The sequence below is a fragment of the Hypomesus transpacificus genome, chromosome 15 (genome assembly GCF_021917145.1).
Source record: "Hypomesus transpacificus isolate Combined female chromosome 15, fHypTra1, whole genome shotgun sequence".
NCBI lineage: Eukaryota > Metazoa > Chordata > Actinopteri > Osmeriformes > Osmeridae > Hypomesus > Hypomesus transpacificus.
The window spans coordinates 8,257,734-8,281,596 of NC_061074.1; the positions used below are offsets into that span (position 1 = coordinate 8,257,734).

Below are 23,863 nucleotides of genomic sequence, written 5' to 3' on the forward strand. Positions count from 1 at the left end.
AACGGTGTCAGAAGCAGAACTTCCAAGGCAGGTACAGGACATATCAGTGACTGTCCATCTTTCTCTCTGCGATCTGAAGCAACATTTCAGAGTACTTTTCCAACAGAGCCACAGTCCTGTCGTCTCTCAGCTGGCGGCCAGGGGAGTCCTCCACAGGGGCGGGGCCAGGACGCCTGTCCTCCACAGGGGCGGGGCCAGGACGCCTGTCCTCCACAGGGGCGGGGCCAGGACGCCTGTCCTCCACAGGGGCGGGGCCAGGACGCCTGTCCTCCACAGGGGCGGGGCCAGGATGCCTGACCTCCACAGGGGCGGGGCCAGGATGCCTGTCCTCCACGGGGGAGGGGCCAGGACGCCTGTCCTCCAAATACAGGGAGTCCAGCTCGCTCTGGACCGATGTAAAGGCCCCCTTCAGGAAGCCCAGCATCTGCGCCTGCTGATCTAGACCGTCTGACATGGAACACACCTGCAGGAACACAGGTTCAGACAGAAACCTCAGCACTGGTTGAGAAAACATGAAAACAAATTATACTCAAATATAAACAGATTTTGCACTTTACTGATAGCATCGGCTTCACCTTATTATAAAAGTTGACTGTTCTTCTCATGGTGTTGCCCAGTTCTTCAACAATCTGGTTACACATCTGGACGTTCACAGTTTCCTCCACAGAATCTGTGATGGGAAGAGCATAAGGCAAAGTGAGGTTGAAAGAAATGACCTAAAAATCATACATAACGTAAAACGTACAGGTGACCTCACCTGAGCCTGAGTTGGAGGAGTTTGAACGCTCTTCTGAACTTTCTGACGGTGGCATGCTGTGCCCAGGTGGAGGGCTGGCTGAGGGATCAAAGGTGGGACTGGACTGCTGGGGTACACTGGACCGCAGCCCTTCCTCCTCCTGGCGCCTGGGGCCACACGGGGACTGAGACCTGGCTGGGCTCTCTGTCCGGGTGGTGGGGCCCAGGCTGCGTGCCTGATGCCCTCTCCTGGGCGTCAGGGTCTGCTCGATGTTGCTGATGCGCTTCTTGGCCTCTTTGCCCAGAGAGCGCATCTCCGTGGGGGTCACCAGGGCCGGGCGCCGGGGCGAGTCCACAGTGCGCCGCCGTGTCTTGTAGGACAAGGGCGACATGCAGGACGGAGCCGGGGCCTCGGGCATGGCCAGGTCCAGGTGGAGGAAAGCTCTCGCACTGTGATTTCCAGGAGCAGGAGAGGGAAGATGAGGCTGGCTGGCAGGAGCAGAATACACCAGCGAGGAGGGCAAGGTTGTGGTGGTCGGGGCCACAGGAGGGGGTGCCGAGGAAGAAAGGTTCTCTTTCCACTCCTGCGCCGTCAAATCTGGGATGGATGAAGACTTCCCCTCCATGGGGTCACCAGGCTGCTCGTCTGTGGGGGAGATGTTCAGACCCTCGCCTGCCGTGTGGCCCTGGGAGATCTTGGCCCTGGAGCTGGCTGTGGTGCCCATGTAGCTCTGGCGGCAAGGCCGGGAGAGGAGGTCCTTATCCAGGGCAGCGAGGGAGCCTTTCTGGCCTGAACTACCAGGTGGGGCCAGGAGCTCTACCGGGGCAGTGTTCTGAGAGAAAGACTGTGATGCCAGAGTCTTGTTTGTAATATCTGAAAGGGAGACCATTTCAAAGCATGAGGAGGTGATGCATGTACAACCAAAACGCAAACCTGGGGCCCAAACTTTGATCAGCACCTGCTGTAAAACCGACACCATAGATGAGAAAGAAGCCAAAACATGAATCCAGTGTCGTTTTAGAAGATACGAGTTGAAAAGAAGAAAAGGCCTGTTTCATTTAGATAGAGTGAATTCCAAATCATATTCCCATGTGAATCCCCTGGCAAGGTAGATAGTTTGACCCACACACACACACCAGGGAGTCTCTCATTAATCACCATGTGGACCACGTGGCAGGGTAGATGGGTTCACACACACACACACACACACACACACCTCCCAGGGAGTCTCTCCAGTGGATGACAGCTATGGTGTTGCGGCTGCGTAGGGGCCGAGGGCGAGGATGAGGGCAGCACTGGGCTTTGACGGAGCAGCCCCGTCTCTTTAGCGCCACAGGATGACACCTTAGCGCTCTGTCTGGATGAGCCAGCAGCAAAAGCCATATCAGGCCACTGTCACACATGCCACATCAGTCCAAAGCCACAGGCTCTCCTGTCACTACATGTCGCAGTGGATTAAGTGATACGGCCAGGGTTTGTTTTCCCCCCCACATGAGCATGGAGATGAGAGTGACCTCAGTTGTGTTGAATCCTTCAGCTGAAGCAGAGGATGCGTGAAGGTTAGCTGTCTGCAGATATGACTCATGTAGCCCTGTAAACTCACCACTGTCTGGGTTACCCGCTTCAGAAAGTTCCGTGGCACACGGCTCAGGACACAGCTTTGAGTCGACCTGAAAACACAAAACAAATCTGTCCAACTGATTTGACACAGAATATGACTTCAAAAGCGGCTCTTTATTGGTTTTACAAGTGTGGGCATGTTGGTCATCTGGTGTGTTACTGTGTGTGTGTGGCTGGAAGGTCCCGGTACCTCGGGGGTGCTGGGGGCCTGGTCGCTGGCCTCCTCAGAGATCCTGGGGTGGAGTCGGGCATGACGTGGGGCAGGAAGGAGTCCTGGGCTGGAACAGTACAACAGAAAGTTAATTTGGAGCTAATGGAGCATGACTATAGGTCAGAAACATTAGGTCTTTTTAGGTACTATAAATGAAATAAAAAAATATAAAAATAAATATATATAAATATATAAATGTTCTTAAGACAGGGAGAAAGTTAAGTGTGCACTGCAAAAAGTTTTAAAATGATTCATCCCACACAGGGGGCTCGATTCAGGGCTTCTTCCCCGCTGAGGGTCTAAGGCCAACAGCAGCCGTGAGACAGGAAGTGAGACAGGAAGTGCCCGGCACGTGCGCTGCACCGAGCTGGACGAAGGTGAGGAGCGACTGACCGGACGCGGCTCTGGAAGTGAGACAGGAAGCGGGTGGAGATGCTGAGTCGCGGGTTCAGGAAGTGGCTCTCGGCCGGCTGCTGCAGGCTGCGGGGGTCTGTGTCAAACTTCTCTGCAAGGGGGGGGGGGGGGGTCAGAGGGCAGGAGAGCACGTCCGTGTCAAGACACGCGGGGAAAAGGTGAGCCGGCAGCACACGGCATTCATGTTTTCATCAGAGAAAGCGAGGTCTGCTATATCATGGCCAGTGAAGAATGACCTCCAGGAAGACAGGCATACTTGACATCCCAGTAGCACTGCATGATTCCCTACCTTCACTGGGCAGATTGTTGGCCAGAGTGTCAAAGTGTTGGTGCAGCAGTGTCTCCCGCTGCTCTTCCTCCTCCTCCTCTTCCTCCACCCCTGAGCTGCCCGTGGAGCTCACCTGACTCAGCGAGTCTGTGTCTACAGGGGATACAGAATGTAAGGCAGGGCCAAAAGCATCATGGGTTACAGGTCACAGACAAAACAACCCCCAAGATCAGTGTAGTTAACAAAGCCCTGATATAGAGGGCCTTGCAGCCCAAACACAATGACCAGAATCAGAATGGGATTTATGCGCCATGAAAGTTTGCACTGACAAGTCCAGGTAGTTTAGGATCTGTTGGGGTTCTTACCGTCCTGGTGCTGGTCTTGGCTCCCAGCAGAGCCGACACAGCAGGCGCTGTCTGGACTCAGCTCCTCCCCAGCCCACACCTGCCTCCGCTCCTGCTTCTGGTCCCGCACGTCAAACTCTCTACACACACACACACAAAATACACTGTAAGGCACCATGACAACACAGGACTGTGGGGTTAACAGACACATTGAATGTGGACCTCACCCCTCTCCGCTTGTGGACAGGGTGGTGCTGTTGGCAGGGTAGAGCACAAAGTCACTCCGCTCCAGGGAGCTGAGGCCCGGATCAAACATCTCCTCACTATCTTGCAGGGCCAGGAAGTCAGGCCCCTCTGGATGGGACCCAAATGTTGCACTTGACCCCTGTACACAACACAGAGGGACAGGCCACAGTTAAAGGGGGTGGAGGAAATCACATGAGACAGCATCCACATCTCCAGTCCTCATATGAATGTCTAACCTCTCCTTTAGGGGAACACCACCCGATTCATGTAGGATAAATAATGATCCTCACCTTTTCATCTTCCTCTTCATCCACCTCCTCTGGCTCCTCCTCGTCTCCTCCTAGAAGACTATCCAGGCTCTGAGGGTGGAAGTAAGGATCATCCTCCTGCTCCTCCTCCTCGTCCTCCTGGCCCTCGGGCCGCCTGGGGCTGGGGGACAGGGCGAGCTGAAGGCTCCTGGTGTCGAGGACCGAGCGGAGGGCCTGGGGGTCCAGCTGCTCTGCCCAGCGGCCCCGGGGCTGCTGGGGCCCCAGCTTCACCTCAGGTGCCGGAGGGATGGTGGTCCCCATGGCCGAACCCTGCAACACACACACACAGTGAGAGGAGAGTTAACATCAGTAACATAACAGTAAACATGAGACTTGTCTACTCTGGGCTTCAGCTGAGTGTTACCAGTTTGCGGGCCCACATGGGCAGTTTGCCGTTAGTTAGAACCATGGGATCCAGATCTGGAAAGTCTGGGGAAGAAACACAAATAGATTAATACATTAATGGAAATAAAATGTTTAAAAAAAATACAAGATCCAAGAGACCTGACTGAATCCCTTCTCTTTAGCTGATTCAAGTCCTCTGACCGTAAGTGACGTCAAATCTAGCAGGGGTCTGAGGGTCCTCTTCTTCCTCCTCGACCAAACCCTTCTCCTCCTCTTCCTCCTCCTGGGGCAGCAGGCTGGGTCCTGTGATGAAGGTCTCTCTCCTGGGCAAACACACACACACAAAACGTTCTATACAGCAGTGCCCTGTTCTGCTCAGCTGAGTGCGTCAGCGTCGGGGGTCGCCTGAGGGAGGGCTGGTGGTGGCGAGGCGTCTCCTACCTGATGGCCTGCTGTTGGGTGGCGGGTTGGGCAGAAGGCTTCAGTCCTGCTCTCTGCTTTACCTCAGCCAGCCTCTTCCTCATGGAGACAGTCATGTGGGAGTCCAGCTTCCACACAAACACACAGCTGGGGAGAGACACACACACACACACACACGCTCAGCTCAGCTGAACTGAACACAGAGCAGAGAGGGGGCCAGAGTCTTGCTGCAGAGATGCTTACCTGTCTCCAGATACCGTGATGAGGTGTCGGCAGTCCTGGCTGAATCTCATACACGTCACAATCTCTATGGGGAGGGGATTCAAAGTGAAGAAGACACCACATGATGAGAGAAAATAAATACATCAATAAAGTCATGAGTCAAAAAGGCAGGAAGAAAGCAGAGAGCATACCCGAGTGTCCAAACAGGGTGGCCACACATTCCCCTGACTCGTAGTCGAAGATGCAGATGTTCTTGTCAGAGCAGCTTGTGGCTAGGTATGTGCCTGAAGGGTCCAGCTGAACCTGTTTCCATAGAGACGCACTCGTGAGCACAGCAGGAAAAGAACACGGTCATTCAGATCATATCTGAAAGGCCTTACCTTGAGGAGGGTGCCCTCATCACTGGTTGAGCCCTTGAAGCACTTTTTCATTTTTCCACTCTTCACATTGTACACTCTGCAACAGAAAGGGAATTTCTGCCGAGAAAGTGGCACGAACAAGGTGTTCCACACAGTCTGAACTTTAGGAAATGGGTAACCACTGTGTTTGTAAGTGGCGGTACCTGATGTTCCTGTCCTGGCAGGCAATGGTGGTGTGCGCGCGAGTGGCGTCAAGGTCCATATCGTACAAGGTGGTCTTCTCTACCACGTGGTGCGTGCGGGAGAAGTTTAAACCTTCCGGCGTCTGGAGAGCAAAGAAGATATTGAAAAAGCTTCCCATAGGGCGGCCATGTTTACGGCTGAGGGAGACGTGGCGCTGTGGTCGCTGTGGCGCGGAGAGGGAGGGGCCTCACCTGTTCCGCTGTGCGGAAATAGATACTCTTGTCAGCTCCACAGCTCACCATCCGCACCTCCGGGCTCACACCTGCAAACGCATCCACACCGCGGCGCTCAGCAGGGGGTCGTGACGGAACGTCACAACACATTACCCTGGACACTTCTCAGAATACGATTCAGACGACCTCATGTGGCTCGGCACCTTTCAAGGACAACCACTGGGCAAGCGAGGGGGGGCGGGGGGGGGGACTACCGATCTCCACAGACCTGTGAACTTAATGGCGGTGATGGAGGCCGAGTGGTCGTAGACAGTCTGCTGTAGGGTGTAGTTCTTCTCCATGTTGAAGATGTGAATGAGGCGATCTCTGCTTGCGGACGCCAGCAGGCCGAGGCCTGGGAGAGGGGGGGGGGAAAAGCAGTCAGAACTTCCTTCAGGACTCTTCCTGGCCTACTGTTTCTACGGAAGCTGTTCCCCAAGGACCTCTCACCGGTGTGTGTCGGGGAGAACTCCAGGCACAGCACCTCGGAGTCGTGAGCCTCGATCTTCTGGAGCTCGTCCATGAACTGCAGACCGAAGATCCTGTGGACGGAGGAGATCACCGTTTGAGACCGTCCGCCTTCTGCACGCGAGTGCCAGAGCTAGACCCTGAGTGGGGGGGGCCGCCTGAAATCCACGTGAAAGAGAATCACGCACGTTTACCCGTGTTCTGTCGGGGTCTTACCGGAGGTTGCCGCTGCGATCTCCCACAGCGAGGTGTTGTCCATCAGGGCTGACGCTGAGCACACGGACACCAGCCTTGCCGTCCATCCCAGCGCCATCTCCTCGCCCGCCCTCCGCCCGCAGATGCTGGGTGTCCTCCCCGACGTAGACTATCCTCATCAGATCCTGCCGCAGCCAGCAAACGGGAGGGAGGAACCCCAGTGGGAACACACAGAAAAACGACATGTAAAAACAGAGCCCCCCAGAGCACCGTGGTTGTGATCCAGGGTGAGAGGTGTCGTGGGGGGGCTGGCGGGGGGGGGGACGGGGGACGTACGTTGCTGTAGAAGTTGCGCAGGCAGCCGGGGCCCGGGGCGCTGGACTGAGCCTGACCCTGCAGGGGGTCGCCGTGCCACAGGCGGATGGTGTTGTCGGAGGAGCAGGTGAGGAAGGCCCCCGCAGGAAGACAGGCCAGCGATGGCTCTCCCATGTCAGGGTAGGTCTGACACAGAGAGATGACAAGACAAAACCAGGTTGCTTTTGTTATTGGGTGTCGTCGTTGACTACAGACCAGTGTCTGGACGTCTAGACTTTGTATGCGACAAGTAATAATATGAATCTTAGAACTGTGCTTTTCTGACCCCTGAACCATATTTACATTTAGTCATTTAGTAGACGCTCTTATCCAGAGCGACTTACAGAAAGTACAGGGACATTCCCCCGAGGCAAGTGGGGTGAAGTGCCTTGCCCAAGAATCGAACTGGCAAACTTCTGATTAATATTCGTATGTCGTTTTGGACAAAAGCATATGCCAAGTAACTGTGAAAGCTGCCCAAAGGAAATGTAGACGGCATCTACCTCCACACTCCAGACACAGCCGCTGTGGTAGAGGGCAGAGTAGACCTTCCCCACGTTCCTGACGTCACGCACGTCCCACACATACACACTGTGGTCATTGTACACACAGGTCAGGTGCCTTGTCACAGGGTCAAAGGTCAGTGCCAGGGAGTCTGGGTACTCTGCCTCTTGTTTGGCCGAGAACAGGTGCCTGTGGAGGTAACCAGACAAGAGGATATGAAAGGACACGTTAAACCTTGGGATGTCTTGTGTTTTTTGGACAATAATCCCCTTTGTTTAAGAGTTTCTCGCCCCAGGCTTCGGAGCCTTCAGTTTCACATGACTATGACTCAGTAGACGCACGGCTGTGTGTGTGTGTGTGTGCATTTGTTCTGTCCCAGGAAGCTCTCATGGAGCAGATTTCTTACTCTGGCAGGATGCCCTGGGTGATATCCACCCCCAGGCAGTGAGGTCGGTGCAGGGTGGCGATGTAATGAAGGGTCTGGGGGCTAAAGACACGAACGGTGCCGTCAGCACAGCCACAGAAGATGTAGACCTCGCTCACAGACAGGCAGCGGGCTGAGGTCGTCTGTGAAGAGGTGGCAACAAACACCCAAGGATTGGATCGACAGGAACATCAGACCCAACTATTTGAAACTCGAGTCATTCAGGGAGAATTTTTTTCAAGCTGACATCTGACCTTGAGGTCGACCCAGGTGTCCAGCATCCTGTTGCTGTTGAACTGACACAGCAGCCCCGAGCTGGTGATGCAGTAGGTACTGCTAGCCATCTTTCCCCGCCCACAAGCCAATCCACAGAACATGCTGTTCCGCTGTTCCCCTAGTAACCCCGACCGGCCAATTAAGGGCACCGTGCTGTTAACCTAGGCGGGGACATACCACAACAAGTAGTCATCATCACAGTCATTACAGACGGGTGATAACACTACTGGCACAGGGCGTCCCCTGGGCATGTGTCCTGGTCCTCACCCGTCTCTCCTTGGAAGCATCCAGGTACCAGAACCTGATGTGACGGTTTCCCGCAGTGACAAAGTAGCTGTTGTCCTCAGAGAAGGACACTGACTGGACCTTGCTGGATACCTTGTTGGATGCGATCACAGTGCCTTTCTAAAGTCAAGACAAAAAGTAATAAATTAAAATCTGACCAAATGTATGTGCAATTAGACCATATAATCTCTGATCTGTTGAAAAAAATTTTTTGTCATGAGCTTTGACAATCCCTGTGCCCAGCCATATCACATTACACAAACATATGTAGTTCACTGTCTACGTCTGCCAAAGGCACAAGCTACTGCGCATGTGCAGGCCCCTCTGTATGAACGACTCACCCTCCACTCCACACTGCCCATGTGCAGGCCCCTCTGTATGAACGACTCACCCTCCACCCCTTACTGCCCATGTGCAGGCCCCTCTGTATGAACGACTCACCCTCCACTCCCTACTGCCCATGTGCAGGCCCCCTGTATGAACGACTCACCCTCCACCCCTTACTGCCCATGTGCAGGCCCCTCTGTATGAACGACTCACCCTCCACCCCTTACTGCCCATGTGCAGGCCCCTCTGTATGAACGACTCACCCTCCACCCCTTACTGCCCATGTGCAGGCCCCCTGTATGAACGACTCACCCTCCACTCCCTACTGCCCATGTGCAGGCCCCTCTGTATGAACGACTCACCCTCCACTACCTACTGCCCATGTGCAGGCCCTCTATATGAACGACTCACTCACCCTCCACTCCCAGACACTGACGGTCATGTCATGCTGATAGCCCACAGACACGATGTAGCTGCTGTTGGTGGAGAAGGCCACACAAGCCACCCCATACTTGTGGCTCTGGACCTCTGCCACCTGGGTCCTGTCAGCCACGTCCCACACTCGCACACAGGGCATGTGACCACTCTGCCCAGAGACAAGGATCGAGTTAGAAGCAGAGTGAATTGGCGGAGACAAGTGGGGTGAAACTGGAAGCCATGTCAATTCTTCTGACATGACGGGAGCTTGAGGGTGACAAACAGCTTTCGAAAGGCAAAGTTGATACCAGAATAATCTGTGCAAAGTTAAGAAATCGCAAAGTGAATTATTACATACATCTAGAAATAGAATTGGTTAATGGTAAGTCAATTGACAGAAACGCTGAGGGGATTTCTCCTTTGTACTAAGATCCTAAATTACCTATTTGTTATAAGGATTCATTTGTATCCTACAGTTGTAGGCTAGTGCCTATAACAGTGTACACAACAAATAGAGGCTATAATTGTTCAAGTAGTGCAAACTCAACCAGGCAGAGAAATAACATCACGTTAGTGATTCTTACTTTTAAAAACATTGAGGACCATTACCTAATTTCTAACAAGCACACCAGTTCTATTTACATAACATTTAAAATACAACCTAACAGCGAGACACACAACATGCATCATACAGCTAAATTGTCTTGAGGCGCCAACATTTAAATAGGTACAGCAAAGTGCACATCCACCAAACAAATCCTTCTCTTTTTTTCTTCTTACATGAACATATCCAAGTACTTACCTCACCAGTGACCAAATATTTTCCATCTTGAGAGAATGCCAGGGCAGTGAAGGTTTTTCTGGGAAACACAAACACAGAACAGGCTTAATGAGAGTGCAGGTCAGTATTACACTGGAAGAAAATCGCATTTAGCAGTAGCTACTCCAATAAGATTTATTCTGACTTCAAATAAAATAAAGTAATTTCCCTTTTATCATTTTGGTTGGCTGTTGCCATTAAATTTTAAGGTGTTGTTGGAGTGAGCAGATACAGAAATATTCATTATTTTGAAGCCTTTCAACTTGCACTAGCGTTCAACTAGTTTTGATGACTAGTTTTAAGTACTGGGATCAGGAGAGAGCATAAACGCACACCTTGATGTATTGAGGATGTGAAACTGTTTGTTTTTCTTTGGATGAAGTATCACAATAACACACCTGAAACAGAAGACAAGTGGATTAGTCAATTTAACAAAAGCGTAAAGTAGTGTTCAAAACTAATTCTATCGTCAGCCCAGTCCACTTACCCTGCAGGGTAGGCAACTAATCCCGTGTTCGGGTCACAGGCCAGGCCACTACCGTTGGAGGTGGTGATTCCAAGCACTCTTTCAAGAACAACCTGTGAAAACATAGCAGTTAGCACTCCAATCACATACTCACCGAGACTTGAAGTGCAGTATGCCGTGTCGTATTTTAGCATTTAAATCAACTGCAATTCTGAGGCGAGATGTAACCTAACATGGCAATGCAGTCCAGAGGCAATACCAAGCCTTTAAAGAGGACTAGAAGCGAGCTAGCTCACAACATCAACTACCCAAAAACTTGATCAAAGGCCGTGACTCAACTGTACTGCTTGTATCTAACGTTAAATCTGAACTAGCTAGTACCAGGGTGTCACACAACAAGTGACTAGCTACTAAGCTAGAGCTAGCTAAATTGCCCTCCAAAAATGGGTATGATTGGTTAGTTACATAGTATTACCCGATTGTGAGTAGTCCGTCTTTGGTTTTGTCGACTTCTTCGCCGCATATTTGTGGCAGCAGACGCATTGCTCATCACTTTCCTATTTCTCGATGGAAATGAAGTTATATTGGCACCTCCGTATGATCCCTCAGCCATAGCGAGATGAATTCACGCCGCTGAAATAGTTGTCTGTTTTTGTTAGCGTTCAGATATTCGCCACTGTGATGTTCTTGATAACTAACGTTACGGTCGGTGTTTAAAGTTAGCTGGTGGAAGCCAACTTGGTTCATCAGGCTAGCAATACTAGTAGTCCTAACTTATTTAAGCAAGCTAACTTAACTTAGCACAAACGTTAGAGACATTTCGTAAAGTTATAAAATAATGCCAATATAGTACTCGGTCATGTCAAATATAATTCACACTGCAAAACATACTTCCTCCGCAAACACAAGTTTCTATGTCAAATACTTCAATCGACTTCGCTCAGTACGGAAAGTTAGAGATGAAACCTGAAACTTTTGCCTACAACGTATTTGTAGTCTTTAAACGGAACGCGCGACTTTAATTCAAACATACACTGCCCCCGTTGATTGCGCGAACAATGTCGACCCGACCATCAATTCTACTCCATGATTGGTCTTCAACTGAAGTGACGATTTATTGTCCGTCATTGGGTACACTCGTTTTGCACATAGGGTGATGGACCGTGTGAGACGGGCGGTAGCAAGTTAATTAGAGCGCAGCTTCTTGCCTGCCTTAATAGAATGATGAGTTCCGTGTCATATTGGAGATCGTAACATGGGGCAAAGTCTCATCTGATGCACCACGATTCACCAGTCCTATGTTACTCAAACACTCACTGCAAATCTAAATAGTAGGAACTTGGTTCACCGTGGCGTCACTCGAGTACATGAAATCTTTTTTAAATATTAGGCCCCACCCAGAACGGCTCAATGGATCTCCCGCGTCCAACCCAGAGCCATAGAAAATGTTCTTGGCTCTGGTCCAACCTTTTGACCCCTCTCCCAAATACACATTGTTTCTACGTCCGTTTGGTTTTAATGGGGTTTCAACATTTTTTATGGTAAAATAACAACCCTACAGGCTATTGGAAATGAATTGTACTTTCTTTATCTTAGCACACAAAACCAATATTGGAAAAAAACATCTGAAAAACAAACCGTTGTTATATAACAGATCCTCAAAATTATTCTCAAATTCAGAATTATGTCAGTACATTGAAATCCCCATAGGAATAGAAAATAGAACTTGTGTGACATATGCATTTTCTGATATAAAAAAGTAAAGATGGTTTTCTCTTAAATTCAAGATTGCAGCACTGTACACCTCGGTAATGAGTCACAGGGATCTCTCAGAGTTGGGAGTTAGAATCTGCAATCCCATCCTCTCATTTCATCCTCTTCATCATTTGACAGGGTATACAAGTAAGCAGTGTTGTCTTCATAGATGATAGCCACAGTTTCACCAGCATCTGTTACTGCTGCACTGGTCTGTAAGTAGGCCTGGAAGGAGAAGCAGAATAGACAAAGAACATGAATATATAATACGCATGTCTCAATAAGTAATACTAGTCAGGATTACCTAGTCAAACATTCTTTTTGATTCCATTACCCTCTCAAGAAGCTGTAGTCGTTCCTCGTTCAGGATGTTATTTTGTCTCAGTTGACTGACTGTCGCCTCCAACCCCAGAAGTTTGTCCAAATGTCGGCGATGTCTCTGTTGTAGAATTTTCACTTTTTTCTGGAGTTCGATAACTATTGCTTCAAGCTGTTCCTTGCTCAGGCTATTCTTGTGATAGCTACAACGCAAAACACATGGCAAACACACACCTAAGTAAGAAGAGTTACACGGGGCAAGAATGACTAATATCAAATACATCTGTATTCATTTACATTGAGTCATTTAGCAGACGCTCTTACCCAGAGCGACTTACAGTAAGTACAGGGACATCCCCCCCCCGAGGCAAGTAGGGTGAAGTGCCTTGCCCAAGGACACGTCATTTGTAGGGCCGGGAATCGAACTAGCAACCATCTTATTAATAGCCCGATTCCCTAACCGCTCAGCCATCTGACCCCCTATTCATATAACAATAAATCAACAACCATACCGGTGCTCTTCCAGCTGGCTTCCCTGCTGCTCAGTGTCATCATCATCATCCAGAGCATCCCCCTCTCCTTCCTCCCCGACGGTCTCAATTCTTTCCAGGGTCAGGATCAGGGAGGTGGGGGAAGGTGGCGTGTGTTTGGACACTATGGGGAGCGTGGACACGATGGGTCTGGAGCTGAGAGCGGACGACAGCACCGTGTCCGGGGAGATGCGCAACTCTGCGGACGATCCGCCGCACAAAACGTTGGGTATGGTTTCAAAGTACGCAATCACCTGAGCACCGTGGTCGTCGAGGGGCACAAGTGGATCTTTGGTCTCCGAGACAACGTTTTCAACGGCCAAAGAAGCCACAGCCTCCGCTGAGGAGCCTGTATACTCAGACACGAACAAGTCTTTATCTGCAGTGTGAATGGCGGTATGGATCCCACTCAGCCCCTCCTCTTCCCCATCAGTATATGGCCCTTCTGATACGACCACAACTTCAGCATGCTCCCCACAGTCCAGCCCACCAAGATCCTCCACAGTCTGGAACAAGGCTAGAGGGTAATCAGCTTCAGTCCCTCCTGACAGAGGGAGAAGGGAAACTACAGAGGGCCTTGATTCTAAGGACACTGGTTCTCCAAACTGCGTGGGGTCAACTGTTATCTCGTAGAGTTGCACTGTAGCATCACTGTCCAGGTCAAGGGTCTCCCTTAATGACGACCCGTCGTCAGAGGAGGTCATGTTTACTGTGCTGCTATACCGACGCCTTTTGTATTTCTCAAAATGATCCATGCCTTTCCTTTTCTATCAAACACAAATTGAGAAATAACAGTTTTAAACTCATATCAATGGAACCAGACACTCAATTGTAAACAATATATGTAATGTTCATAATAAAATATGGCATGGGCATAAGAAAAGTAATAATTGAAAAAAAAAATCTACGATCACATATTGCCTATGCTTCATACCTCAGGTTTCTGGAAGACCGTGGGCACCGCGTCATTTTCAAGATAACGAATTCCCCAACGCAACTTGAAGCAAGAAGACGTGAAATGATCGTGGCAAATGTACTGGTGACGGGACGGGATCCAGTCTTCACGGCCCATATTCTTCAACCACTGCTCCAACCGCTCTGGGTCATGTAGTGGAAACCTGTCGGAGCATGCAGAGCAGGGCACTGTCACACATAGTTTTATCTCATTTGATTTAGGCACAGAAACGACTAAACAACCGAAACACAACTTAATTTATAAAACACGCAATCACTAAGTGACTCATCATTATGGCAGTTCACAAACTCTCAGACAACACAATCGAAAGACTGGCTGACAACAACATTAATGGGAATACCCTTAGATCACATATCCATGCACGCTTACTTGTAAAAACTCTTCCTATCCGAATTCGTATTTCCCGAGTCATTTTTACAATTAGGTGCGGTACAATACTTGGGCATCTTGGTAAGGAGAACTTGAAGGCCGACGATTGATATTGCAAGGTGAGTCGTAAGATCAACCTGTGGCGGTGCGTCAGCTGTTAGATGTGTAGGATGACGCTAGAAACATGCGACTTGCGTCACGCATGCGGCACACTCCATTCCTGAAAAATCTAGAGGGTGAACTTTCTCGTGTCCCGCCACTTCGTAGCAGTATGTCAATGGCATAAATGCAAAAGTAAAGTGTATGACAAGCTCAGTAATTACTCAAAAAATGTTCTCCAGTTAATCAAGTAGCAGTATCCTATTTTAATTCATGGCTCATTTTGTATGTTTGTTTATGCCGAGCTAGGGCTGTTACCATGCATATAAAAAATGCTGCCGTCTTGTGGTCACGACAAACCTCTGGGAAAAGGAGCAAGTAGACTGATCAGCACCAAAGTTATGGCTTTAACTTTCATCAGATTAGAACATAAAACTTAGAAAAAATGCATATGAACAAAGGATATTCTTTGAAAGAACATGAGTGGATTTTTTTTTTATTCAATAACTTTCTCCAAACATGTACACAGATTTTTTTTAAATGATACAGTATTTATATACATACACATCAGTGTATTTCATTTAAAAAGTTGAGGGCCATAGGACACTGCAGCTGTGCGTATAAGAGGAGAGGATCGGTTTGGTGGACATCTGTGCGCAAGTCCACACATGGGCTAAGTCACCAGGAAACAAACATACACTTGAGACTGGCATTACCAGTGACTGCCTTGTAGCAAAGCAGGCTGTGTGAGGGCTGTGCAGACTCAGCCGGATGAGTGGCATGGTGACAAATGAGACATATGAGAGTGGCAGTATCTTTCCCGATAGGGAAAGACCTACAGAAGTGCAAAATTAAGTGATCTATGTGTTTTTGAACATGGTATGTGAAGAACCGTTGTCACAATGTCTACCAGTCAACAGCACCTTCCTGGGAGAGAGTGGACAGCATCAATATTAGTCTCAGACATTTCTCCTTCCTAAATGGGACATACATGTTCATATCACTTTTGGAATACAGTTAAAAGAAAAAACAATTTTTTTTTTGTATCATTACTTGAAAAATACTGATGTGCAGGAACAGGCTTGTCTCACCCCTATCAGACCTGCTCTTAGTTGTGTCCAAAGGCCAACAGTACAATTTCACAGGTTGTTATCATGTAAAATCAAACATTATCTGATATATTCCATAACAGATCTTTGGTACATACCAGCTCCTTGATCACATGAGTTAGCTGCTTATCTATACAGCCAAATTCTTAAAACCAAGCAACTCCGAATGGCTGCATAAACTTTCAAGGTCATTTTCTATACCCAGGAATGGTACCCATGTGTGGCAACAGAAATTAGGATTTTTTTTTTTCTTCCAGTTTTTTTCCAATACATGAATGGCATGCCCAATTCTTGAGTTGGCTGGTCTAAGTAATCTCTTCCTGCCTGAACTACACCACATGTACTCTGAATACAACAAGGGAAAGTATTGAGGAGAAGGATCCCTTAGGCAGAACATGAACAGGGACATGTCTAAGCGCTGGAGGGAGTGATGTGGCTGAGATGGTTCAGGTCAGAGGGGAGGTCGTCGGTGCCTCTAGCAGAAGAGCATGTCCTCTACATCATCCCCATCTGCATCAAGGTGTTGGCGTACGCCATAGGCTTCACATTCGGATGAAGCTGCAGATCGTGAGACAGATACACAAAGGAATAAATTACAGCTAACTATTTTCCCTTTCGTAATCGTTTTATTTCCCCCCCCCCTTTAACTGCTTAATTGAAAAGGAAAAGAAACGTCGTCAGAAATGACAAGAGATGTACTCACCACAGCAGTGAACTGGTGAAATTCTGGCTTTAGGTCGGATCCCCTGAGATGAATGTAGGCTCCTTTGTTTGCCATCTGATCACTGAAGAAGTAGAACAAGACAATACTGTTACAGTACATCTCAAGTCTGTGTGTGTGTGTGGTTCCCGACAGGGTTCAAGGGAGATCCAAAGCAAGCAGATGACCTGGTATGTGCCAGATGAACCAGCAAATCATGAGAATCGGTTAATCAGGGCGACAGGTGAATTGCAGACAGGCTAGTGAGGCCAGGTGCTCTGAGGACACCCAAATCCTCTGGCTGCCATCAGTACACAGAACAGCAGCCTGGGGGACCTACCAGTAGTTGGGAGCCGAGAACACGGTGATGCACTTCCCTGAGTGAGTGATCTCGTAGCCTTCGCCCTTCACTTCGTGGCTGCGCACTATGTAATCAAGCTTGTTCTGGTCCAAGAAACGCTCCGTTACGTCCGGCCCAAACTGACAGCTCACTCCTCGCTTACTGACCGACCGTCCATTCTAAGAGGGAAGAGAGGCAAAGGACACTGTTAGGAAAAACAAAATCGACACAAGAAGTGTCCTTACATGCCGAGTTGCTATCAGACTGTGGATCAAAATGTATAAAACAGGTACTCACCTGAGGCTGTGGGTCTGACCACAGGAGATCACACATGGGACCTAAAAAGGGTAACAGACAAAGAAGAGAGTTCTCATAAGACAACCCTCACACACACGAGCGCACACACACACGAGCGCACACACACACACACCAGAGTCTGGTGGCTGTCTGTTCCTCTCAATCTTCCTGAGGTCTTCCAACGTCACTCCATCCTCACTGAAAAGTCCCCCGTGCATCACCTGAGACCAAACACACAGTATTCATTACATCAACACTTTCTTCAACTTAAAAGCGGCCATTTTATTTGGTGTGCGTGGCAGTACTGACCAGAACTTTGCTGTTGATGCACTGTGCAAGAGGCAGCCACTGGAAGACCTCACTGAACAGCTGGAACATCTGGGCTGTGTACTTGGCCTTGACCTCGCCCTCAAAGCCATACATCTGGTTCATGTTGTCCGTCTCATGGTTACCTGATGGGACAGATTTTCCATCAACACGACAGCATCAGAATGCAGGTACTTTGCACTGAAGCCACACACCACGACTTACTCACAAGACAGGACTTACCCCTAAGCAGGTAGAAGGAGTCAGGCAACAGCAGCTTGAAGCCAAACAGAGTGAGAATGACCTCAACAGAAAATGAGCCGCGGTCCACAAAGTCTCCGTTGAACAGCTGAGTTCCACAGTTAAGGCTCATCGTCCTTTGGCATTCCGTGATGCATCTAACAATAAATCCAGGAATATCAATGCACTAAGCAACGGAGCCCTGCACGAGCATTTGCTACAGAGACTGCACTATTACGAAAAAACTCTACCTGCGTTGCAAAACGAGCCCCTTTAATGCAAACATTCATAAACTCGAAGTCAACACCAAATCAACTAACTGACCTCTTTATCACCAGCTGCATCACGGGCACTGCGCTCGTTTAAATCAATACGGAAGAGCAGAGTATAAAATATTTTTTAGAAACTGGCCTGAGTTTGAATCCAGCCTTAGCCCTTTGCTGCATGTCTTCCTTCCCCTCTCTCCCCTGCCTTTCCTGTCACACTTCACTTACTAACTGTCCAATAAAGCATGAAAAAATGCAAAATAATAATAATAATATATCTTTAAAGAAACTGGTGCATGAAGTCAAAAGCGATGACTAGATGATTCAAAAGGAAAGGATACGTAAGGATTGGTCTGTGAGGGCAAGCCATTCAACTCAAAGATGTTGAGGAGGTCGTAGTACTGTCCATGCGTATCCCCACAAATGGATATCTTTTCAGTCTGTTAGGGGGGACAAGATAACCATTCATCATTGTGCTGCGCAGAGACGTATATTAATGTTTCCACAGAAAACACAACAAATATTAGCCACTAAGTGAAAACGTGTTTACCTCTTTAAGTGTTATTTCTACAAGACTTGGGAGTTTGGATAGAAGATCTTTTACTTGGATCAAAATCTGCAAAAACAAACAAAAACATTTATTTACAGTACTTGTACCGTACTGGTTAACACTTAAGATAATCACAAGAAATATCTTTCCCACCAAAAGGCTATACCTGATAAGCACACTTCCTATGCAGTTTCTTCTGATCCTTGAACCATTCCATCATCTCATTCATGAATTTCATAGTAACCTTCCCCTCTTCCAATTTGGGACCTGTGTAATCGTCCTCGATCACTGCATTGTGGGAAGACAATTATTCAAAAGGACAAATGTTCACTCAATATGTATGTATATATATATATATATATATTAGTGCTGTCAGTTTAACGCGTTATTAACGGCGTTAACGCAAACCCAAATTAACGGCGTCAATTTTTTTATTGCGCGATTAACGCTCTTTTTGGCCTAGCAAACTCTGTAGTTTTTTTTTCACATGCTGTTGCAACAACTACCGAAGTTAGAAAAACTACAATACCACACCGGATCTAGCTAGACCGGAAACAAAACAACAGGCACGCCACACACTTGTTTGGCTTGCGATCCGGCTAAAGCGTAGTAGCAGAGCCCGTTTACGGATATGAGACATTCTCTGGTAGTAGGTTAACGTTACGTTTTGAGTTGATGGCGAGCGCGAGACGCCGAAATGGATGCCAATAAGATTCTGAATGGAAAGTTTACTTTTAAAAAGTTGCCAAATGGTTCCATTGACAAGACCAAAGTGATCTGTGTGTTTTGTCGTTGTAAACTGAGCTATCATCGCAGCACGTCCAGTCTGAAATACCACTTGATGGCCAAGCACACAGATGATGCGAATTCTCCGCCCCCTCGTCAAAGCCAGGCGATTGCAATGTTGTTTTCAATAACAAAAAATATTTGCACGAAGCAATCCGAACCACTTTTCCATGTTGATAAGAGCATTACAATTTGAAAAAAGAATGGGACAAAAAGAAATCAAGGGACATTTAGAATAGATAAAAATGTGCGATTAATTGTGATTAATCGCGAGTTAACTATGACATTAATGCGATTAATCGCGATTAAACATTTTAATCGTTTGACTGCACTAATATATATATATAGTTATCTTCTCTGTTAATGCATTTAATAATACATGAACTAAAATGTTACAAAACACTCACTCATGTTTTCAATGTCTAGAGAGTCTACGACCGATCTTTTGATCTCATCGCTGGCGATGGCTCTCTCGAAGGCCTTCTGCTTCACAATCTTGTTGCACTCCTGGTACTTCATCTTTGCATCCTTGTCATTGGGCCTCACCTTGACCACCTACCAGCAGGCCACAAGGAAACACATTTACATTTGGCCATTTAGCAGACGCTCTTATCCAGAGCAACTTACAGTAAGTACAGGGACATTCTCCCCCGAGGCAAGTAGGGTGATGTGCCTTGCCCAAGGACACAACTTATTTTTTCACGGACAGGAATCGAACCAGCAACCTTCTGATTAATAGCCCAACTCCCTAACCTCTTAGCCATCTGACCCCCTGTACACATCCGTGGACATATGTTACCTCTAGCAAAAGTCATACGTGTGCACACTGACATGGAAATATATTGAAGGCATGTCAGAACGGAAAAGAGAAATCTCTCACAACAGTATTCGAAATCTTCCCAAAAAAACTCAGGTCAGATTCCTGTAAATTCATACAGTGCCCTCCAAAAGTATTGGAACAGTGAGGCGAATTCCTTTATTTTTGCTGTAGACTGAAAACATTTGGGCTTGACATCAAATAATGAACGTGAGACCAGAGATCAACGTTTCAGCTTTTATTTCCAGGTATTTACATCAGGATCTGATGCACAACTAAGAAAATATCACATTTTGTTTGAATCCACCCATTTGTCATGTGATCAAAAGTATTGGAACAGATATACTTAAAACATATTTAAGTGAATAAGACTTAATATTTAGTTGCAAATCCTTTGCTTTCAATAACTGCAGCAAGTCTGTGACCCATTGACGTCACCAAACTTTTGCATTCTTCCTTTTTGATGCTTTCCCAGGCTTTCACTGCAGCCTCTTTCAGTTGTTGTTTGTTTTGTGGGGTTCCTCCCTTCAGTCTCCTCTTAAGCAGGTAAAATGCATGCTCTATAGGGTTTAAGTCTGGAGATTGACTTGGCCAGTCTAATACCTTTCATTTCTTGCCCCTGATGAACTCCTTTGTTGTTTTGGCAGTGTGTTTTGGGTCGTTATCTTGCTGCATGATGAAGGCTCTGCCAATCAGTTTGGTTGCATCTTTCCTTAAATTGGCAGACAAAATGTTTCTGTAGACTTCCGAGTTCATTTTGCTGCTGCCATCATGTGTTACATCCTCAATGAAGATTAATGAGCCCGTCCCAGAAGAAGCCATGCAAGCCCAAGCCATGACATTACCTCCACCGTGTTTCACAGATGAGCTTGTGTGTTTGGGATCATGAGCAGTTCCTTTCTTTCTCCAAACTTTAGCCTTTCCATCACTTTGGTAAAAGTTAATCTTTGTCTCATCAGTCCATAAAACTTTGTCCCAGAATTTTTGAGGTTCATCTCTGTACTTTTTGGCAAATTCCAGCCTGGCCTTCCTATTCTTCTTGCTAATGAGTGGTTTGCATCTTCTGGTGTAGCCCTTGTACTTTTGTTCATGAAGTCTTCTGCGAACAGTAGATAGTGATACCTTCACTCCTGCCATCTGGAGGTTGTTGCTGATCTCACTAACAGTTGTTTTAGGGTCTTTCTTTACAGCTCTCACAATGTTTCTGTCATCAACTGCTGATGTTTTCCTTGGTCTACCTGTTCGACGTCTGTTACTTAGTACACCAGTAGTTTTCTTCTTCTTCAGGACATTCCAAATGGTTGTACTGGCTATGGCCAATGTTTCTGCAATGGCTCTGATTGATTTTCCATCTTCTCTAAGACTCACAATTGCTTGTTTTTCACCCAAAGACAGCGCTCTGGTTTTCATGTTGTTTTCACCTCTGAATACAGTCTGCATAGACAAAACCTATCTTACCCAATCTGAACCTGAGTGTAGACATTCAGTGGTGTTTATTGATTGAATAATGTATGTAATAGGACACACCTGGGCAACAAAACACACCTGTCAGTCACATGTTCCAATACTTTTGCTCACGTGACAAATGGGTGGGTTCGAACAAAAAGGTGATATTTTCTAATTTGTGCATCAGATCCTGATGTAAATACCTGGAAATAAAAGCTGAAACGTTGATCTCTGGTTTCACATTCATCGTTTGATGTCAAGCCCAAATGTTTTCAGTCTACAGCAAAAATAAAGGAATTGGCCTCACTGTTCCAATACTTTTGGAGGGCACTGTATGTACAGTGAGTATTGTCTATGGAGTTCATGAATAGCCATAACAGCTACCACCTTTACTGACAGTGAGGCTATCCAGCACTGATCCTTGTTGCCGCAGCTTTGTTGTTTATGCTTCATATGCCGTCAAAATAGCTTGGAAGACAATAGGCTGTAAATCAACAGCGGTATGCACCATGCAATATGCTTTCACATTGGGATTTAATTGGCATCTTCAGTGGATTAAGGAATAATCCCTGTGGAACTCATGGAACCAATGCACTGAAGATAATATGGGGTGTCAAATTTACAACTCAAATATTTTCTACGGGATGTTAAATTGTACATTTGGTTTTAAACTGAACTGCTCAAAGTCAATACAGGGAGATCAGTTTATACAGCTCAGACCCAGGTCTGTCTGAAATTGTCTACGATTTAACATACCTATTCCTGCACATGCCTAATGATAATTACTTACAGTCTCATAGTCTTTGAGTGCAGCCTTGAACTTGCCCAGAGCCATGTTGGAGGTGGCCCGGCGATAGTAACCCTTGATGTAATTCTTGTCTATCTCCAGGGCGCGTGTGGCGTCAGCCAGGGCATAGCCATAGCACTCAGTGCGTAGGTATGCCAGGCTTCGGTTACTGAAGTAGATGGCATTGCCTGGATTAAGCTCCAGGGCCTCTGAGTAATATTTGATGGCGTTGTCATAGTCTTTCTCTGAAAGAAAAACAAACATCCATTTCGATCACAAACTGATTCAGATTACAAACGCAGAAACAGAGGAATGTTGTACTTCCCGTTGTGCATATATCGCTCGGCACACATAGAACCCGCGCGGGGACAACAACACACATGCTTCCATAGAAACTCAACCCCAGTGTACACAAATCAAAACGATACGCTTGCAACGACATCCACCGTTCGCAATTTATTTTCTTCAGTGACTGTCCTATTACACCTACTGCATCTCTCAAAGCCTCACGAAATACTCAAATATAAGGTTAATAAACAAGGGGTGCAAAGTATGTGTCCAATTTATTGGATCGAGCGTCGTGCCGCTTTTCTTTACAGCTTAGTCAGCAGTAACAGACGTTAAGCTAGCTAATGGAAGTAGGATACCGTGTGGTGTAATGTTAAATTGCCACGCGCTGCAAGCTGTCTAGCTAGCTATAGTAGCCCAACACCATTAGTTCTACAAGTTAGTTACAGTCGCTATAGCACTAGCTTTCAAAACGTTTCATATGTAGCTAGTCACGGGCCTCAGACACGTTACATTCCGTAAAACGCCCATTAGTGATTTGACATGGCTATTCCATTTGTTATAAACGAACTACTGTAGTTTTGAACTCACTGGGTGAAAAAGCTTGTCAAATAGGTAGAAAGCCCAGATAACTTAAATGAATGACTTGACAAAGCTATCTAGTTAGCTAGTTTTAGCTAACATGCCTGACAGCACGCACATTGGCGACTATGCCAGCGAGTTGATTAGCTAACAAGCTAGCTAGCGTCAACTAGCGATGCAGCGCGCGCGTAGAAAATTAAAGCTAGCTAGTAGCTAATTACTTCACATGCCGTTTGTCGTCAGCTAACAACAACGGTGTACTGCCTTTCAATCTAGCTCGATAATGTTTTGATGATGAGTATCTAGTTGGTAAATTCAGTGATTCAATTACCACAACTAAAGTTATCCCAATGTCCAGATGAATGGTGATGGCTCGGTAGCAACCGGCTCATGTGCTAGAAATATTTACCTCTGACATCCCATTGAAGGGCACTGTATTCATTTAATAGCATGTTGCGTCCCAGTTAACTGCCTGCATTAGGATATACACACAACACAAACAAAATAAAAAAAAATGTACCTTTAAAGTAAGTATTCGCCTTCTCCTTGAGTTTCTCTGCATTATTATCTCCCTCCGCCATCTTCTCTCTGCCACTTTCCGTGTCGTGCGCCATAGACTGTACAGTCGCAAAGCTTCCAGAAAGTCGCAAATCGAATCTCTCTCAAACGAGCGATTTGCTTTAGCGCTGATCAGTCCAGATCATTGGTTAACGCGGCATTCCCTAGCTCATCCCATTTTACTGGATTTTTCCTAAATGTTCAGTAGCTAGCTATATATGTTTGTCTCGGAATTCACGATACCATATTATTTTATGAAT

General features: G+C 47.2%; 3 protein-coding genes across 3 annotated transcripts; all 3 read right to left on the reverse strand.

Annotated features, from left to right (window-relative positions):
• Positions 1 to 43: 43 nt before the first annotated feature.
• wdr62 (WD repeat domain 62) lies at positions 44 to 11,783 on the reverse strand. Its single transcript, XM_047036015.1, has 32 exons — positions 10,960 to 11,783; positions 10,506 to 10,597; positions 10,354 to 10,416; positions 10,001 to 10,058; positions 9,197 to 9,367; positions 8,437 to 8,574; positions 8,148 to 8,330; positions 7,876 to 8,036; positions 7,469 to 7,658; positions 6,948 to 7,112; positions 6,633 to 6,796; positions 6,399 to 6,490; positions 6,178 to 6,303; positions 5,928 to 5,998; positions 5,697 to 5,818; positions 5,515 to 5,590; positions 5,326 to 5,437; positions 5,156 to 5,219; positions 4,934 to 5,059; positions 4,694 to 4,815; positions 4,512 to 4,576; positions 4,130 to 4,417; positions 3,821 to 3,978; positions 3,615 to 3,733; positions 3,271 to 3,402; positions 2,961 to 3,072; positions 2,547 to 2,634; positions 2,340 to 2,406; positions 1,953 to 2,093; positions 758 to 1,609; positions 576 to 670; positions 44 to 463 (listed from the first exon to the last, which is right to left on the reverse strand). Exons 1-32 carry the CDS (start codon positions 11,095 to 11,097, stop codon positions 44 to 46), a joined length of 4,971 nt encoding a protein of 1,656 aa, XP_046891971.1. The 5' UTR covers positions 11,098 to 11,783.
• A 266-nt stretch (positions 11,784 to 12,049) lies between these two features.
• On the reverse strand, positions 12,050 to 14,794 carry LOC124477522 (THAP domain-containing protein 5-like). Its single transcript, XM_047035364.1, has 5 exons — positions 14,433 to 14,794; positions 14,022 to 14,205; positions 13,070 to 13,854; positions 12,574 to 12,760; positions 12,050 to 12,464 (listed from the first exon to the last, which is right to left on the reverse strand). Exons 1-5 carry the CDS (start codon positions 14,507 to 14,509, stop codon positions 12,327 to 12,329), a joined length of 1,371 nt encoding a protein of 456 aa, XP_046891320.1. The 5' UTR covers positions 14,510 to 14,794; the 3' UTR covers positions 12,050 to 12,326.
• A 217-nt stretch (positions 14,795 to 15,011) lies between these two features.
• ppp5c (protein phosphatase 5, catalytic subunit) lies at positions 15,012 to 23,691 on the reverse strand. Its single transcript, XM_047035363.1, has 13 exons — positions 23,566 to 23,691; positions 22,179 to 22,420; positions 19,533 to 19,680; positions 18,506 to 18,627; positions 18,340 to 18,405; positions 18,131 to 18,229; positions 17,527 to 17,632; positions 17,287 to 17,429; positions 17,111 to 17,198; positions 16,978 to 17,018; positions 16,681 to 16,859; positions 16,344 to 16,425; positions 15,012 to 16,198 (listed from the first exon to the last, which is right to left on the reverse strand). Exons 1-13 carry the CDS (start codon positions 23,657 to 23,659, stop codon positions 16,136 to 16,138), a joined length of 1,473 nt encoding a protein of 490 aa, XP_046891319.1. The 5' UTR covers positions 23,660 to 23,691; the 3' UTR covers positions 15,012 to 16,135.
• Positions 23,692 to 23,863: the final 172 nt, after the last annotated feature.

What these genes read in the sequence shown, in the direction of transcription:
- wdr62 (XM_047036015.1), bottom strand. Translation starts at nt 11,097, where the DNA reads ATGGCTGAGGGATCATACGGAGGTGCCAATATAACTTCATTTCCATCG. An exon ending in CTGTCCACAAGCGGAGAGGG is followed by an intron (nt 3,734 to 3,820) that starts GTGAGGTCCACA and finishes GTGTGTGTGTAG; the next exon opens with AGAGTTTGACGTGCGGGACC. An exon ending in CCAAGACCAGCACCAGGACG is followed by an intron (nt 3,403 to 3,614) that starts GTAAGAACCCCA and finishes TATCCCCTGTAG; the next exon opens with ACACAGACTCGCTGAGTCAG.
- LOC124477522 (XM_047035364.1), bottom strand. Translation starts at nt 14,509, where the DNA reads ATGCCCAAGTATTGTACCGCACCTAATTGTAAAAATGACTCGGGAAAT. An exon ending in CGGTCTTCCAGAAACCTGAG is followed by an intron (nt 13,855 to 14,021) that starts GTATGAAGCATA and finishes TGTGTTTGATAG; the next exon opens with AAAAGGAAAGGCATGGATCA. An exon ending in GACTACAGCTTCTTGAGAGG is followed by an intron (nt 12,465 to 12,573) that starts GTAATGGAATCA and finishes TTCTCCTTCCAG; the next exon opens with GCCTACTTACAGACCAGTGC.
- ppp5c (XM_047035363.1), bottom strand. Translation starts at nt 23,659, where the DNA reads ATGGCGCACGACACGGAAAGTGGCAGAGAGAAGATGGCGGAGGGAGAT. An exon ending in ATAGGAAGTGTGCTTATCAG is followed by an intron (nt 18,406 to 18,505) that starts GTATAGCCTTTT and finishes TTGTTTTTGCAG; the next exon opens with ATTTTGATCCAAGTAAAAGA. An exon ending in GCATCAACAGCAAAGTTCTG is followed by an intron (nt 17,199 to 17,286) that starts GTCAGTACTGCC and finishes GTTTGGTCTCAG; the next exon opens with GTGATGCACGGGGGACTTTT.